A 17500-nucleotide genomic window follows, 5' to 3' on the forward strand; every position below is an offset into this window, starting at 1 on the left:
TTTCCAAGGTTTTACAAGAATATTTGGATTTTTATTTATCAACGTTTGGATATAAATTTCATACCTTTATATTGGAATATAAAACTGGTGATGAAATAAATGACCCTAATAATTGTTATGTTATAAATAAATTAAGAAAGAGTGATATTGAAAAAATAGTAAATAAGGAATATTCAAGAATATTATTTAAATATGATAGTATAAAATATGTACTATATTATATTAAGAAGCATACATTATTATTCCAAACATTTAATTGTCATTTCAAAAAATTGTTAATAAATTATTTATTTGTTACATTGAATCCTTTGAATGTTCTCATTTTTGTTTATTTAAAATTATATCAAAATAATGACAAAACAAATGTTGTTTCAAAAAGCGATGATAAGGATAAGATAAAAAATAAAGATAAATCTGATGAAGAAATGAATGATATTCCTTTATGTGAGAATAAAAATATTTGTGAAAATAATAATGAAAATTACAGTGAAAATCACAATGAAAATTACAGTGAAAATCACAATGAAAAATACAGTGAAAATCACAATGAAAATTACAGTGAAAATCACAATGAAAAATACAGTGAAAATCACAATGAAAATCACAATAAAAATCACAATGAAAATCACAATGAAAATCACAATAAAAATCACAATGAAAATCACAATGAAAATCACAATGATTTAGAAAACTCTCAGATAAATTACGAAATCGTATTAAATAAAAATGAAAAATCTAATTGTACTAATCTTTTTTGTGATGAAATATATTGGTTTATATGTTTTTTTGGAGATTATATTATAAAGTATAATATAATTAGATGTTATGGGGAAATATATAGAAATAAAAAAGTTATCCAAAGAAAATTAAGAATATATCATTGGGTTAAGAAATATGTTCAAAATGATTTAATACAAAAGTTTCATTGTTATTCTTATTCAAAAAATATAAAATTATATGATAAATGGTATGAACATATGTTATATATATATGAAGAAAAATTTAAGGAATATATTCCCAAATTAAAAAAATTTATCCAAATTGGTAATGGGTATAAAAGTATTAATATGTGTCACAAAAGCTTTTCATATATATATGATTTAGTTTTACTTTTATATTTTCTGAAAATATGTTTTTTTTATTTAAATGAACATATTCATTTTGTTCTTCATTTATCTTTATACACTTTATATAAAAGTATCAAAATTTTTGTCATATATTTATATTTTAATCTTCCCAAGTCTATGTGTCATTACTTTTTAAATATTTATTTGATGTTTTTTAAAAAAAAAAATATAAAACCTGTTCATATACTTAGTAAAATGAAATGTACATATAAAAATATGATGAGCCACATTTATGCACACAGAAATTTCTTATATATCAATGCAAAATTAAACTCTCATGAAAAAAGAAGAAATCTTCCTATTTATTTAAGACAAAGAAATTTAAACAATAATCTGATTCAATGTGAAGATAATGATAAGAAACAAATATCAAAAAATGATTGTACAGAAAATTTAAACAAGCAAAAAAATGTTCAGAATTGTATTGTTGATAGTCAAAATGATCAAAAATACAAAATATCGAAAATTCGCCTGAACAATTCACAAAAAAAAAGATATGAAAAAATATTAAATTTAACATATTTTGATATAAATGAATACGACGGAAAAGATATTGAAAATGAAAGTCAATTAAAAAAATTTTTGACATTTCATTGTTATGGATCTATAATACAATTGAAATATAATAACGAAATTTTTTTGAGGAAGAAAAAGTATAAGGATCAAAAGGAAAAAGTAAATGAAAATAATATAAATAGTGTAGAAGGAAAAATAAAAATAAAAAGAAAAAGTAAAAGAAAAAGAAAAAGAAAAATAAAAAGAATTAAAAATATAAAAAGGATTAAAAATATAAAAAGGATTAAAAAAAATGAACAAAAAGGAATTAACAAAATTAACGGTTTCTTTTATCCAAGGAAAATTCAAAATAAAAAGAGACAAATATTATTATATAATGTACTGATAAATAATACAAAAGGATTATCAATATATATGAATAAGAAACAAATGGATGATCCAAAACATTGTCTACATCGTGTAATGAAAAAAAGTGATATTATAAAAAAGAGTAATCTAAATTTTGATATAGATGGTGAGCATAAAATGTATATACCTAGTGGTAATTTTAATTTTTGTAATAAAAAAATTATTAATAAATTATTTGAAACGATATTGTATAATATAATACATAAGGAAAATCATATGATTGATGTAAATCAAAAGGAAATGAATTTATTTATATTAGATAAAAAAATAAATGATGAAAATGAAAAGTGTGATTATGTTAATAGGAGTCCCTTAAAGGAACCTAAGCATTATTTGGAGAATAAGTGTGGCAACCTAAACGAAATTGATTTATGTAATGAACAAAATGAAGATGATAATATGGTGACTGTATATAAGGATGAACATAACAATGAAAAAATTGATAATTATGAAAATAGCAAGAACATATATAAGGAGGAAGAAAATATAATTGAACAAAATGAAATAGAACCAAACGATAAAAAAAAAAATAAAATTGAAGAAAAAGAAAATATGGATAATAATGATATAATTATTGAAGAAGATGAAAATAATAATAATAAGGATATAGACATATCTGTTAAGGATAATATGGAAAAAGATACTTGTCCTAGTGATGAAAATGTTTCAGTGGATAATGAATCTGATGTTAATAAATTATCACAAAATGTGATGAAGGAGAAATATCTTAATGAAAATAATAATATAAAATATGATTTAAAAAGTAAGAAAAATGATTGTGTTGGAAAATATAAAATATATTTTAGTGATGAATCTACAAGCTCTGAAAATACAACGGATGATTATGAGTATTATATGAAAAGAAGAAATAGATCCAAACCAAAAATTAAGGGGAAAAATGAAAAGAAAAAGAAAGAAATTGTAAAGAATAAGAAAAATATGCAATTGCAAAGGGATAAGAAAAAAATTCATGAAGATAATGTAAATATAAATAAAACGAATTCAAAGAATAAACAACAACAGGTTAATGAACATGATACGAATAGTAAAAAAGATAATAAAATAATAAGTACAAAAGAAACAAATATTCCAAAAGATAACAATGTTGAAGGGAAAAATATAATTAATACTATAAATGAAAAAACATGTAATGAATTTATAAAAGATACAAATGAATCTTTGTGTATTAAAAATAACAATACTACTGATAATATCATGAAAAATAAAATAAATCATAAAAATATTTCTATTGATGAGGAATACAATTTAAAAGAATATGAAGAAGATAGTATTAATGAAAATAAAAAAAGTGTAGAAAACGTAAAAATAAATATATGTAACGATTCAAAAGAAGGTATGTTGGAAGAAAAAGAAATAATTGGTAATAACAAAAAGGTTTATAAAAAGATTCAAACTTTAAAATCAAAAGGTAGTAAAAAATTAATTTTTAATTTGTCATTAAGTGAAAATGAAGAATCGTCATTAATAATAGAAAGTTTGGATAACAACAACCAAGAAACAAAAGAAATGAAGGAGTTAGAAGAAATACATATTGATAGTATGGATGAAGAAGTAAATATAAAAGAAAAAAGCGATCCATTAAAAGGTAATAACAACAACAACAACAATAATAATAATAATAATAATAATATGATAGATTTGAAAGAAAAGGATTATCATATTGATATACATGATAAGGGTGGAGAAGATGTAAATATATTAAATGAACAAAATAAATTAAAAGTAGGATATCATGATTTATATAATAATATTGGAGGTATAGAAAAACCATTTATAGATACTTGTGAAATATATATTAAAGAAAATGTATTGAATAATACACAGAAGAAATTAAATTTAATTCATATTTATCATAAATTCAAGTTAGGTATTGTATATTTATTTGATCATTATATAATAGGAGGGATTAATTTAATTAACCCTTATAACAGTATGGAAAATGAAAGATATAAACATTTTGCATGTATACAATCCAATATAAATGATATGGATCATACTAAAATATTTAGATACAACGAAAAAGAATTAATCATGTCTTTTAAAAAAAATTCAGAAATATGTTTATTAAGTGATAAGAATGAAAAAAGAATTATGAAAATTTTATGTAAAAATGGGAAAGGATTAAATGGTTCAATTTTTAAATGTACTATTAATAACAAATTATTTGCATGCAAAGTACAACATAAATTACATTTAGCAAAAAAAGAAATATACTTTTCATATTTATTAAAGGTACGCAAATCTAATAAAATAAATAAATACACAAAATATAATAATGTAAATTATTCAGGAAGGCAACTCTTTTATGAAATTTATGAGAACGAAAATAGGTATATATTTCCTGATGAACTACATTATAAATCTACCTCGCATCAAAACAGCAAAGATGTTGAAATGAAGACATATAATGAGAATAACAAAAATATTTACAATATGGAAAATAATCACAAAATTGATAAAATTTATAGAGATGATAAAATTTATAGAGATGATAAAATTTATAGAGATGATAAAATTTATAGAGATGATAAAATTTATGGAGATGATAAAATTTATAGAGATGATAAAATTTATAGAGATGATGAAGAGAATAGTAAGAGCCAGAAAAAAGTCAAGGGAGAAAAAAATGAAAACATTAAAAAAGAAACATTGAAAGAAAAAAGAAACATGTCCATTTTAATTATGAATACACACAATAATGTTATAACATTAAATGAATTAATTAATTATTTTATTAGGAAAAATTATAAAAGTGTAAATGAAGAATTAATTTTATTCATTATTTATCAAATAATTGTATCTGTACTTCAGTTACATTTCTTAGATGTCTTACACGGAGATGTAAAAATTGATAATATTTTAATTAGTAAAAATGAAGATTTATGTAATAGAGAAGGGCGAAGAAGGGGGAAAAAAAGATACAATGCTGAATATAATAAAAGTAGGAAAGGAAATAATAAGTATAAAAAAAAGGAAAAAGAAAGGGAACAGGAAAGAGAAAGGGAACAAGAAAGAGAAAGGGAACAAGATAGAGAAATGGAACAAGAAAAAGAAAAAGAAAAAGAAAGAGAAAAAGAAAAAGAATATTCAAACATTTATAAAAATAGTTCCTATTTTAATAGTTTGTATAAAAATAATAGATATTTAGGTAAAGACAAATTAAATAATTATAATAAAAAGGATAGCTTTTTAAAAACTACGAGTTTTCCCTTGAATCTTTTTTTAATAGATATTGGTAGAGGTATAGATATGAAAAATTTTAAAAAGTACCTTTTTTATGGTGAAAAGAATTGTGATTGTTATAGTTTTTTAAATGATTCTATTTATAATTATCATATTGATTTTATTGGTATTGCACAAATAGCTAGCTGCCTTTTATTTTACAAGCATATAGGTCATACAAAATACCGATATGAAAGGACATTGAATGATAAACATAATATCACCGTAAATAACTTGGGTATTACATATTCAACACACAATAATCATTTTAATAATACAAATGGGCGTAATACATGTTATACAAAAAGGAAAAAAAAAGGAAAGGATGTTGCAAATGATCAAGTGAAATATAAGAGTAGTAAGAAAGATAAATATAAAGAAATTGAGAACTTTATAAAGATTAAGGAAAAGGTATATCAAGAGGAGGATCATATGTGTATAGAGAATAATGATTCTTTTATGGATGAATATTATTTATATGATAATGAAGAGAACCCCAAGAGGAAGACTATGAATAAAAGTAATGGTATGAATAAAAGTAATGGTATGAATAAAAGTAATAGTATGAGTAAGAACAAAAAAAAAATAAAACAAAGCAACAACTTACGCAATATTAACAATTTAAACAGTTTAGACGATTTGGAAGATATGATCAAAAATAAAAAAGAGAATAAATGCTCCTCCAGTTTATATGATGAAAATCATGATAAGGAAAATATCTATTTTATAGATTATTCTAAAATATTATCCATTGACAATAAAAATAAAGAAAAGATATTTTATTATTTAGATAAAATAAAAAAACAGTCTGACAATTATTTTGTTGAGAAGAATAATGAAAATAAAATAAAAAATTTCTATACCAAATTTATGTTAAAAAGAAAAAAGTACGCACAATTTTGGGAAATGTTTTTTCATATTTTATTAAATTTTTGTAATATATATGAATTAAATCATATACGATATAATTCAAATGAAGAGGTTCTGAATAATAACTCAGATGATGATTTGTATGTTCATAAATTAATAAATAAAACAGAGAATTATTATTTTGATTTTAAGAAAAATAATTGGCAAGAAATTCATAAAAGTCCTCAAAGAAATGATTCAAATATTTCTAACGATAGTAATAAAAATATAATTAATTTATCGGATAGATGTTATAGTAACATACCATATGAAAATAAGTCAACTAATTTATATTATATTGATGGAGTGGAAAATCACAATTCCAAAAATATAATAAATAATCATCAAGGTCATAAAGATATAATATTGTCAACAAATAAAAATATCCCAACAAAACATCCCAATGAACATATTAAATCATATGAAAACAATGTATTAATAAATAATGATAATAATAAATTATCGATTTCTAAAAATGGAAATTATAAAAATACAATACTAAGAAAAGATATACAAGGACATAACTACAATAGCATGGGAAAAAACAGCAAATATTTTTTTATAAAAAATTCCATATCAAATTTTAAATGTATAAGGAAAAGCTTGTATAAACATAAATATGAAAATAAAACTAAGGATCAAAATAAAGATGAAATGAAAAATAAAAATATACATCCCCCTGAGGAAAATACACAAAGTGGAAAATTGAAAAGAAAAATCATATTTTTTGAAAACGAACAAAATAAAACCAAATGTAGAAAATTAAATAATGAAAAACAATATTATAATAATGAATATAAATATAACGAAGCTAAGAGATCTACAAGATATATTAATAAACTCATGAAAAAAAAAGCAATCTTTATCCTTCTAAATTTAAAAAGGTCTATTGAGCGCATATTTGATGAAGACGAGGAGAAGCAAACAATCTTGTTAAACGAACTTTATAACGCCTCCACTTTTTTTTAAAAAAAAAAAAAAAAAAAAAAAAAAAAAAAAAAAATATATATATATATATATATATATTATGTATACATCAATACTACATGTATATACATATATTCATGTATATATTTTACATTTTGTAAATCTATTTATTATTTTTACACATTCATTTTTTGTGTTTCTATTTTATTTTATTTATTTTTTGTTATCATATAATTCTCATTTTTCATGTGTTTTTTCCTTTTTTTTTCGTTAAACTTACTAAAATATCATTGATGATTAAAATTATAAAAGGTTATATAATAAGCATATCTTTTGGTTTACTAATTTGTATATAAATAAATATTATATAAATAAATAAATATATATATATATATATATATATATTATTTTTTAATTCTGATCATGGTTAGCAAAAAAAAATAAAACAGAAAGGCAAATTTATTTTGATATATTTACATAAATCATGCAAATGTTGCATATATATATATATATATATATATATTTTATATTTGTATGTTATATTGTGGTTATAAAATATTACATATAATTATTAAATAAAACAAAAAAATTGGGTATGGTGGAGTTTCATTTTTTTTTTTTTTTTTGTTTCTTTTAAAATCTAAATGAGTAGGTAATATGATTTTATAAATCCTTTCATTGACATAAATATGTATATATATATATATATATATATATTTATTTATTTATATTTATTTATTTTGTATTATATATCTTTTGAATGTTATTGTTTTATAAATATTTCTTTTTAAAGATAATGATAAAAATGTGGAAATTAAAAGTATAAATATTAAGGACATATAATTTTTTTTTTTTTTTTTTTTTTTTTTTTTTTTTTTTTTTCCTCTTTGAGAAGATAACTATCTGGAGAATGTACAATTTTGTAAAAATATTTCAATCTAATTTTATTGATATAAATAAATTGAGCAAATTTGAAATATTTTTAAAGACAATATTTCGAATTTATAGTTCTCCTGGAAGAACACATTTATTAGCTCATGCTGCTGATATATCAGCTAAATATGCAGTGAGGAAAATATATGAATATATGAGAACTGACGAAGAAGGGATTAGGATATTAAAAGAAAAGCCTTTATTAATACGTCAAGATATATGTTTTAATGAATTAAAGAAGTTACCAAAAAATACATTAGGTTATAAATATATGGAATTTTTAGAAACTTATAAATTACATGCACATGATAGAGAAGTTTCACATTTTATAAAAGATATAAACGAATCTTATATATTAACAAGATATAGACAAATTCATGATATAGCTCATGTAGTATATAATTTAAATATATCAATAGAAGCAGAAGCAGCATTAAAATTAATCGAATTAATACAAACAAAATTACCTATAACATTACTTGCAATTTTAATAGCACCATTTATGACACCTTTATATAGGTTCCAATATATATTTGAGCATAATATTCCTTCTAATTTTTTATGTCCTAATTTTGATTATACATATAATGATGATTATAATTATATTGATGAAATGTCTTTAAAACAATATGAATATTATTTAACTGATTATTTTCATGTAGAAAAAAGAGAAAGCCAATCCTTTTATTACAAATTATATAAATATTATTTCGATAATTTAAATAATTCTTCACATGTTAGAGGTTCTATTATATACGGATATCAAAATAAGAATTATAATGATATACATTATGACAAATTAAATAATGAATATTTATACTTAAAAAATAATATTAAAAATTATTTTCATTTCCAATATAAACCAAGAAAACTACTATTAACAAATTTATATCCATGGGCTTATAAAACTGCAATACAAACAAACAAACCATTACATTCAATATATGTAGAAAAATGGTTTGATAAAGATATTGATCTGTTTAGAAAGAAATATAACATAACTCCTCTACCATCCAACTTAAACTTGATGGCCGGCATTAATTAAACAAAAAAAAAAAAAAAAAAAAAAAAAAAATATACACATATATATATATATATATATATATATGTTTGAATATGTGAATATTTTTCCTACCTATATCACCATAAATGTTTCAACACATTAAATGGTCTTTTAATTTTTTCAGTATAATGAATATAAAAAAAATATTTTATCACTTTTGAAAATTATACAAATATTAAAAAATATATATATAAATTAATATATATATATATATATATATTTGTGTGATTCCATTTTTGTAATTATGACATATCTATAAATTATATTACTTTTTGTTTTCTTTTTTTTTTTTTTTTCCAATTTTTACTACCTTTCTCATCTACATTTCCATTGCTTTTTTTATAGACTCCATATTATTTTTTACATTTCTTTTTCTTATTTTAAAACTACTAGCCAATTTTTTATTTAACTTATTAATTTCTATTTGTTCCTTTTTCACGTTTAACCGTTTCATCAAGCGTCTAAAAAAAAAAAAAAAAAAAAAAAAAAAAAAAAAAAAATATATACATATATATATATATATTGACATATATATATAAATTCATTTTTTATGCGAAATAAAATATATTTATATATATATATATTTATATATATATATATATATATATATATATTGACCTATATATATTTATATATAATACAAATTTTGTACCTCTTTGCTTTTTTTGACTTGTATTTGCCCTTTTTGACACAGCTAAATGTAAAATCCTTTTGATAATTGTTATATAAAATATACATATGTATATGCTTATATTTTTCAACATTTTCAATATCATTTTTATTTTTGTGTAATATGTTATATATATGCTCAGGAATAGTTAAAATATATCCTCTTTTACTGTATATGTAATTTTGAATAAAAAACTTGATATCACCTACAGTTTTATTAAAATTTAAAAGTTCATTTAAGAAACTCATTAATTGATTTTTAGTATTGATAGAAATATTTTTTTCTATAATAAAATGTATATTTGAAAAATGTTCATTTTGTGTTTTATTTTTATACTTCTTATTTGTATGAAATAATTTTTTTTTTTGTATATAATATAATGCTGCAGATATAAATGTGTGTCCATATTTTTCATATATTTTTTCGGCTTCTGTTATATGTTTATTATCATCAATAAGCGTACTTTGAATTTCTTGTATTAGAAAATTCATAAAATTATATTTCATATATTTTATGGTTGGTAATGTATAGGTTGAAAAATTAACAAGATTGTTTAATATATTATATGTTTTATATTGTTTCTTGTTATAAAATAAAATAGACTCTTCTATATCATAAGAATTATTTATTTGTTCATCAATATTTTTATAATATATATCCAAACCATTGTTATCTTTTTCATTGTTATGATCTCCTTTTTGTACATTTTGATTATTTTCATTTACATTTTTTAAATTAAATGGTGAATGATTTGATAATATATCCATATATGATGTGATATCATCATCAAATGTATAATGTATATATAAATTAATTCGTAGGTCATAAATTTTGTTAATTGTTTTATCATTTGTTATTAATATATAATCATTAGTTGTATTAAAATGATGTACGAGATTTTTTGTACAATTCATTTTAAATGTATTAGATAAAAATATACAAGGCATATATGAATTAAGATATAAATAGAATGAATATATATCACTTTTATTATAATAAATTAATATTCTTTTTTTATTTTTATTATTATCTAGAATATTGAATAATATTAAAAATTTCTTTTCATCATTTAAGGGTACATATATACTCATGTGTGTATGAATTTTTGGTTTATATTGAATTAGATTAACACAACGAAACGTATTTACAAAATTATTATGAATAACATTATCATTTAATAAATTAGATTGATTCATTTTTTTCTTCTCAATATAGATATTATATTTTATACACTTTAAATATTGTACGATATCATTGAATAGCCATTCATCAAATATTTTATTTATCAATAAAATTTGAAAAAAGCTATCTGTTTCTTGTTTTTTTTTACAATTTTTTAAAATATTTTTTAATAAATTTGTTTTTTTTTTCTTATATATTTCATATATATCATCAACTACAAGGAAACTTATATGATCCAGAAATATTTCAAAATCATAATCATCTTTTATATGTTCAATATTCATTATAATCATATTGTATAAAAATAAATGATTTCTTATATTATCAATATTATTTTCATTATTTATAATATATGTAGATATATTATCAATTTTTAATTTTACAATAGTTTCATATATTAAACTTATTTGTTCTTGTGATGAAACTATTAATAATACACAATTTTCTGAATAGGGTAATTTTTTCTTTTCTTTTCTTTCTTCATGTTTTAATATGTTTAGATCTTTATGTTTAGATGGATTTGAAATATATAATAAATCATCTACATTTTGACCTTTATTATGGTTTGCATATTTATTATCATATATATTATTTGATCCTTGTGTATTTATTTTATAAAAGCTATATATAATATATGACATTATACAATCTGAATGTATTAAATTTGTTAACACATTTTTATTACATCTTAATAATTCAATTAATAAATATTGGTATGTATAAATATAAAGAATATTATTTTTCTTTAAACAATTTTGTATGTACATATTTTTTATGTGACCTACATCCATAATATATTTGTCATTAAACCTCTGTGTTTTATTTTCATCATCATTATAATTTAATTTGTTTAAAAATAAATGTTCATCATTATAAGATGTTTCAATATTATTTTGATACATAATATTACTTTTTTCTGCAATATTATCTTTTAGACGTTTTATATTTTTAAAATTTTTATAATTTTTTATTTTCCCTTCATCCTTTTTATATACATGTGTAAATTTTTTTCTTAAATGCTCTTTTTGTTTATCATACCCCTTTATAGACTTATTCGACGAAATCAGAAACTTCCTTTTATCACTTTTATTATACTTACCACATAATGTGCTCAAATTAAAACAAAATGATTTTATTCTTAGATTAAAAATATTTTGATACTTATAATTTGGAACAAACCCTTTAAACAAATTCATGACCTTATGTGTTTTGAAGGGGAAAGGAAATGCGCATAAATATTTTACTTTATATCATGTTAGTATAGATGAACCAAAAAAAAAAAAAAAAAAAAAAAAAAAAAAAAAAAAAAGAAAGAAAGAAAAAGTGATATAATTAATAATTAAATAAAAATATATATATATATATATATATATATATATATATTAATTGATCACTATGAAATATATACATATATAATATATATGTGTGTTAACCATCAAATTATATATATATATGTATATGTAATTATTTTCTTTTTATTTTATGACATTTCATTTTTTTTTTTTTTTTTATAAAAATATAAGGATGCTGGAGGTAAATGAATATTCTCCTTATAATATTTACAATATTAAATACATGATATATTTATTTATATAATAACATCGTTTTATACCTTATAATTTGTTGAGTACAAACATTGATTCATTCACTGTTCATATAATTTTTTTTTTTTTTTTTTTTTTTATTCTAGATTATTTTACATGAAGAATGAAAGAGAATAATTATAATAAGCACATATATATAATATATTATAATTATGTATATAATGTTAAACATAAGTAATATTTGTACATATATAATAATATATATGCTTTAAACACCTCAATTTCTTCTCACAGATCAAAATTTTTTTTTTTTTTTTTTATGAATTTTATATGAAATAGAAAAGATGATTAGTTAAATGTATAAAAAATTTTTAAAGAAAAAAAAAAATAATAATAATAAATAAATAAATAAATAAATATACGTACATATATATAATATATATATATATATAATATACATACCAAAAAAATATAATATCTATATATTTAATTTTGTGATTATTATTTTTTTCTTATTTTATATTTTATATTTTATATTTTAATATGAGTAATTATAAGAAAAATATGCAACCTGGTATAATATTTATACATTAAAAAGCAGGAGCTTATAAAAGAATAATTAAATACACACATATTACAGTAAAAAAAAAAAAAAAAATGTATTGTAACGTTTAAAATATATGTGAACGTATTAAAAAATATGAAAATTATATAACATTTTAAAATATTAAACATTTTATTCACATATATATTAATGTACATATATTTTTTATGTACTTACTTGTGTGTTTATTTCATACATTATTAAAAGTATTTAAAATATATATATATTTATACATATTTATCTTTGTTTAAAAATGTCTGGGATACTAACCAATTTAAATATCGAGAGTGGTTATTTTAATGAAGATATAAAAGAAGAATCGAATGAATCAAATTTTATGTACGCCAATATTAGTATGTTAATAAGAGCATATAAAAAAGATAGAAATAAATTAATATTACTAAATAAAAAATTAAATCTGATAAAGATCGTAGGACTCGTATTAAATATTGAAGAAAAAAAAGAATTTATAATATATACAATAGATGATACTACAGGATGTATCAAAGCTAAATTACTTTTAACATATTCATTAAATAGTTATAATGAAAAAAAAGATAATATAAAAATTAATGATTTAATACAAATATTTGGTATATGTAATACTGTTAGTTTAAATGAAGACTTAACCATATCCATAAGTTCAATTAATAAATTAGATTCTTTTAATTATTTATGTCATCATCATTTATTAGTTTTTCATGATTATTTAAAATATCAAGAAGAAGAAAGGAGAAATCCAATCGAGGACAAAAGCAGAAATGACGAAGATGATTTGGAGTCCACACAAAATAATGAAAATGCTTATTTTAATACATTTTTTTATTAATACATTTTATGAACATTTTGTTAAAAAATTATATATATTTATAATATATATATAATATATATTTTTTTTTTTTTTTTTTTTTTTTTTTTTTTTTTTTTTAAATTAGATTATCATAATTTTATTATGATATGTCAATATAATATTTTAAAAGAAAACGTTTATTTTAATATATTATATAGATTAGGGTAAAAAAATAAATAATATAATATAATATTATTTTTTAAAAGAAACTTCTGCTTTGTTTTTCTTTTCATGTATATTTTTTTAATTTCTATATGTTTTACAATTTGAGGCAAACATAAAATATTGGTTATATTTTTATAGGATTTTGATTGAATAGTTTTAAAGAATAAAGGAGAGGCACACATATATATATATATATATATATATATATATATTATATAATGTATTTAATAATAAAGGCGAAATGCTTAAAAAAATATATATAACTTATATGAGATATAAATATTATATATCTTATATATATATATATATATATATATATATATATTTATATATTTTTTTTTTTTTTTTTCATGAAATATGTATATCTTATTAATATATATATAATATTTTTTAAAGAAATAAATTTTTCCAAATCAACATGTATAAGAATATTTTATTTATAAAAATAAAATATAGTTTTATGGATTTATGTTTTCCTATATATAATATATGAAGTTATACAAAATAAGTACTGAACAAATATATACAAATGGAATATAATATATAATATATATATGTTCATCTTTTTATGATTGTTTTACAAAATTGTAAATTATATTGATATATTTTTATGTAAGATATACAATACATATTGTATTTTATAATATGTAACTTTACCATGTCAAGAATCTTACCAAAAGAAAAAAAAGATTAAAAGAATATCATATCATATATATATATATATATATATATATATATATATATATATATTTATTTATTTATTTATTTATTTATATGTTGCATTTCATTTTGTTTCATTTTGCTTCTTTTTTTTATTTAAACATTTCATATTTAGAAAAAAAATGAAAACACTAGAAAAAAAGTTAAAGTTACTCAATTTTGATGAATCGTTTGATATTGAAAAGGATGATTTTTATTTCCTTATTTTAAAAATAGAAGAAGAAAAAATTCGCCTATATAAGCCCAAAGAACGAGAAAAAATTAATTATAGAAAGGAGAAGAATTATATTGAGCATATTATAAAATATTTAAAAAAATTAAATATCAATATTGAAAATATTAATAAAAATAATATGAATGATTTACATGTAAGAACCTACATATTAAATAATTTAACAACCTTAGCATTGATTGATGAATATAAAGATATAACAAATTTTGATGATGATGATGATGATGAAGACATACAAGATATAGAGAATGGACATAACCATTTACAAGATGATGAAGATAATGATGATCTTTTAATAAATTTCTTTGAACTTAATTATTTAAAATTACATTCAAATGATGAAAGTCAATATATAAAAGAAAATACATTTAATGTATTAATAGAAAAAATTAATGAAATATTCAAACATAATAATATTCCATTACTAAATATAAATAATATGGATAGAAATTATATAAACATTTCTTATGTTATATCTGCTTTAAAATTGATAAAAGAAAAATTAAAAAACAAATCAAAAACAGATAATACAGATTATGAACATTTATTCTCATTAAATATAAATGTAAAGGATGATGAATTAAAAGAATTTGTATATATAATAAGATATTTATTTAATGAACAACTTAAAAAAAGAAAGATAGACATTAAAGAAATTTTAAATGATATACAAACCTTAACGTATAATCCGGTCATAGACATAAAACAAGGTCGACTTGGAAGATAAAATAAAAATATTAAATTCAAATATGTATCAAATGAAAATAACGTAACACTATAGTTTTAAATATATAAATATGTAAATATATAAATATATAAATATATGAATATATGAATATAAAAATATATGAATATGTATTATATATATATCAACACCGTTATTTGTTTTATTTTATTTATTTTATTTATTTATTTTTTTTTTTTTTTTGTGTTAACTCTTAAATATTTTTAAAATAGGCCAATTATTGTATACCTTATGTACAGCAACAATTGATTCATTTATTATGAAATCAATAAAATGAATAAATTAATTTAAATTAAAAAAAAAAAAAAAAAAAATTAAAAAGCATAATTCAAAAATTTTTTTGGTAATACGAAAAAGATTCTGGAAAATAAAAATCGTTCCCTGTAAATATATAATATATAAAATATAAATATAAATATAAATATACATATATATGTATATATATATATATATATATATTTTTTTTTTATATATACATTTGTATTCACATTTCTGGGAACAGTTCTAAGTTTTCCAAATAGTCTGGTAAATACTTCTGAGCATCCTTATATTTATTCACGTGTTCATCATATGATAAAATTTCAGGTTGATTAGTGTATATATATTTATTTGAGCTATTTCTTAAATGAAAAGGTACATCGAAATTATATTCGTTACATATTTGTTTTGCAGTATTTTCCACAAGATATATATAATTACTTTTAGCAGATTTACATAAAACCATAACGGCATATATTAATGATGTTTGACATTCAGGCATTCCTATAGCTTTGCATGCATAATGTGTATTAATACATATAGATAAGACATCATGGTTAGCTAATCCTATATCTTCTGATGCGATTCTTATTAATCTTCTACAAATATATATTGGATCTTCTCCATTTTTTAAAGATTTCATTAGATATAAAATAGCTGCTTTGACATTCCCAGCTCTAATACTTTTATGTAATCCTGAGATAAAATTGTAATGATCTAATTTATCATCATTAGATGGAAAATTCTGTAAAATTTCTTTTATATGATTAAGTTTTATAACTTTCTTTTTAATAGAATTTTGACATAATGGATCTGTCTCATATAGCTTATCGTTACTATAATTGTAATTTATGTGGTTCTGTTCATTATTATTATTATTATTATAATCATCATCATTATTATCTTTACTATTATTATTATCATTATTATCTTTACTATTATTTATATCATTATTATCTTTACTATTATTTATATCATTATTATCTTTACTATTATTATTATTATTATCATCATTATCTTTACTATTACTATTATTATCATCATTATCTTTAATATTATTATTATTCTTATTATTATTATTATCATTATAAGTATCACACTTCTTTTGCTTAATAAATCGAATAGAATCATTATCCTTTTTTCCTTCTTCTAAACTACCTACCACATTTTGAGATACAATACTCTTTTCCTGTATAACCAAATTTTGTTTGTCCATTCTTTGAACAGCAAAATCTATAATATTTATTGCTACCCTTGCATCGCCACAAGAATGATTCATAATTAAATTTAAAGCATCTTCCTCTATTTGTATATCCAATTTATTCGTTATCCTTTTAATAATTAATTCTAATTCTGTTTTTTCATATGAATTCAAATATAGATATAAACATCGTGAACTTAATG

General features: G+C 19.1%; 6 protein-coding genes across 6 annotated transcripts in view; 4 read left to right on the forward strand and 2 right to left on the reverse strand.

Moving 5' to 3' along the window:
• Positions 1–7172, forward strand: part of PF3D7_1112100 (conserved Plasmodium protein, unknown function) — a gene marked incomplete at both ends in the record, with an annotated part of 7383 nt that extends 211 nt beyond the window's left edge. The window contains one exon of the mRNA XM_001347763.2: positions 1–7172. This exon is cut by the window's left edge and continues 211 nt beyond it. Within this exon, the coding sequence (XP_001347799.2) occupies positions 1–7172 (7172 nt within the window).
• Positions 7173–8040: 868 nt separating this feature from the next.
• On the forward strand, positions 8041–9108 carry PF3D7_1112200 (ubiquinone biosynthesis protein COQ4, putative; the record flags this gene model as incomplete). Its single annotated transcript, XM_001347764.1, has 1 exon — positions 8041–9108. The coding sequence occupies one exon, from the start codon at positions 8041–8043 to the stop codon at positions 9106–9108; it is 1068 nt and encodes a 355-aa protein (XP_001347800.1).
• Positions 9109–9445: 337 nt separating this feature from the next.
• PF3D7_1112300 (conserved Plasmodium protein, unknown function) lies at positions 9446–12174 on the reverse strand (the record flags this gene model as incomplete). The annotated part of the gene is made up of 2 exons (XM_001347765.1): positions 9446–9587; positions 9779–12174. The coding sequence occupies 2 exons, from the start codon at positions 12172–12174 to the stop codon at positions 9446–9448; spliced, it is 2538 nt and encodes an 845-aa protein (XP_001347801.1).
• A 1205-nt stretch (positions 12175–13379) lies between these two features.
• Positions 13380–13955, forward strand: PF3D7_1112400 (nucleic acid binding protein, putative; the record flags this gene model as incomplete). The annotated part of the gene is made up of 1 exon (XM_001347766.1): positions 13380–13955. One exon carries the CDS (start codon positions 13380–13382, stop codon positions 13953–13955), a length of 576 nt encoding a protein of 191 aa, XP_001347802.1.
• Positions 13956–14983: 1028 nt separating this feature from the next.
• Positions 14984–15820, forward strand: PF3D7_1112500 (RNA transcription, translation and transport factor protein, putative; the record flags this gene model as incomplete). Its single annotated transcript, XM_001347767.1, has 1 exon — positions 14984–15820. One exon carries the CDS (start codon positions 14984–14986, stop codon positions 15818–15820), a length of 837 nt encoding a protein of 278 aa, XP_001347803.1.
• Positions 15821–16322: 502 nt separating this feature from the next.
• PF3D7_1112600 (ATPase, putative) overlaps positions 16323–17500 on the reverse strand; it is a gene marked incomplete at both ends in the record, with an annotated part of 2124 nt that continues 946 nt past the window's right edge. The window contains one exon of the mRNA XM_001347768.1: positions 16323–17500. This exon is cut by the window's right edge and continues 946 nt beyond it. Within this exon, the coding sequence (XP_001347804.1) occupies positions 16323–17500 (1178 nt within the window).

The sequence above is a fragment of the Plasmodium falciparum genome (assembly GCF_000002765.6).
Source record: "Plasmodium falciparum 3D7 genome assembly, chromosome: 11".
NCBI classification, from domain to species: Eukaryota; Apicomplexa; class Aconoidasida; order Haemosporida; family Plasmodiidae; genus Plasmodium; species Plasmodium falciparum.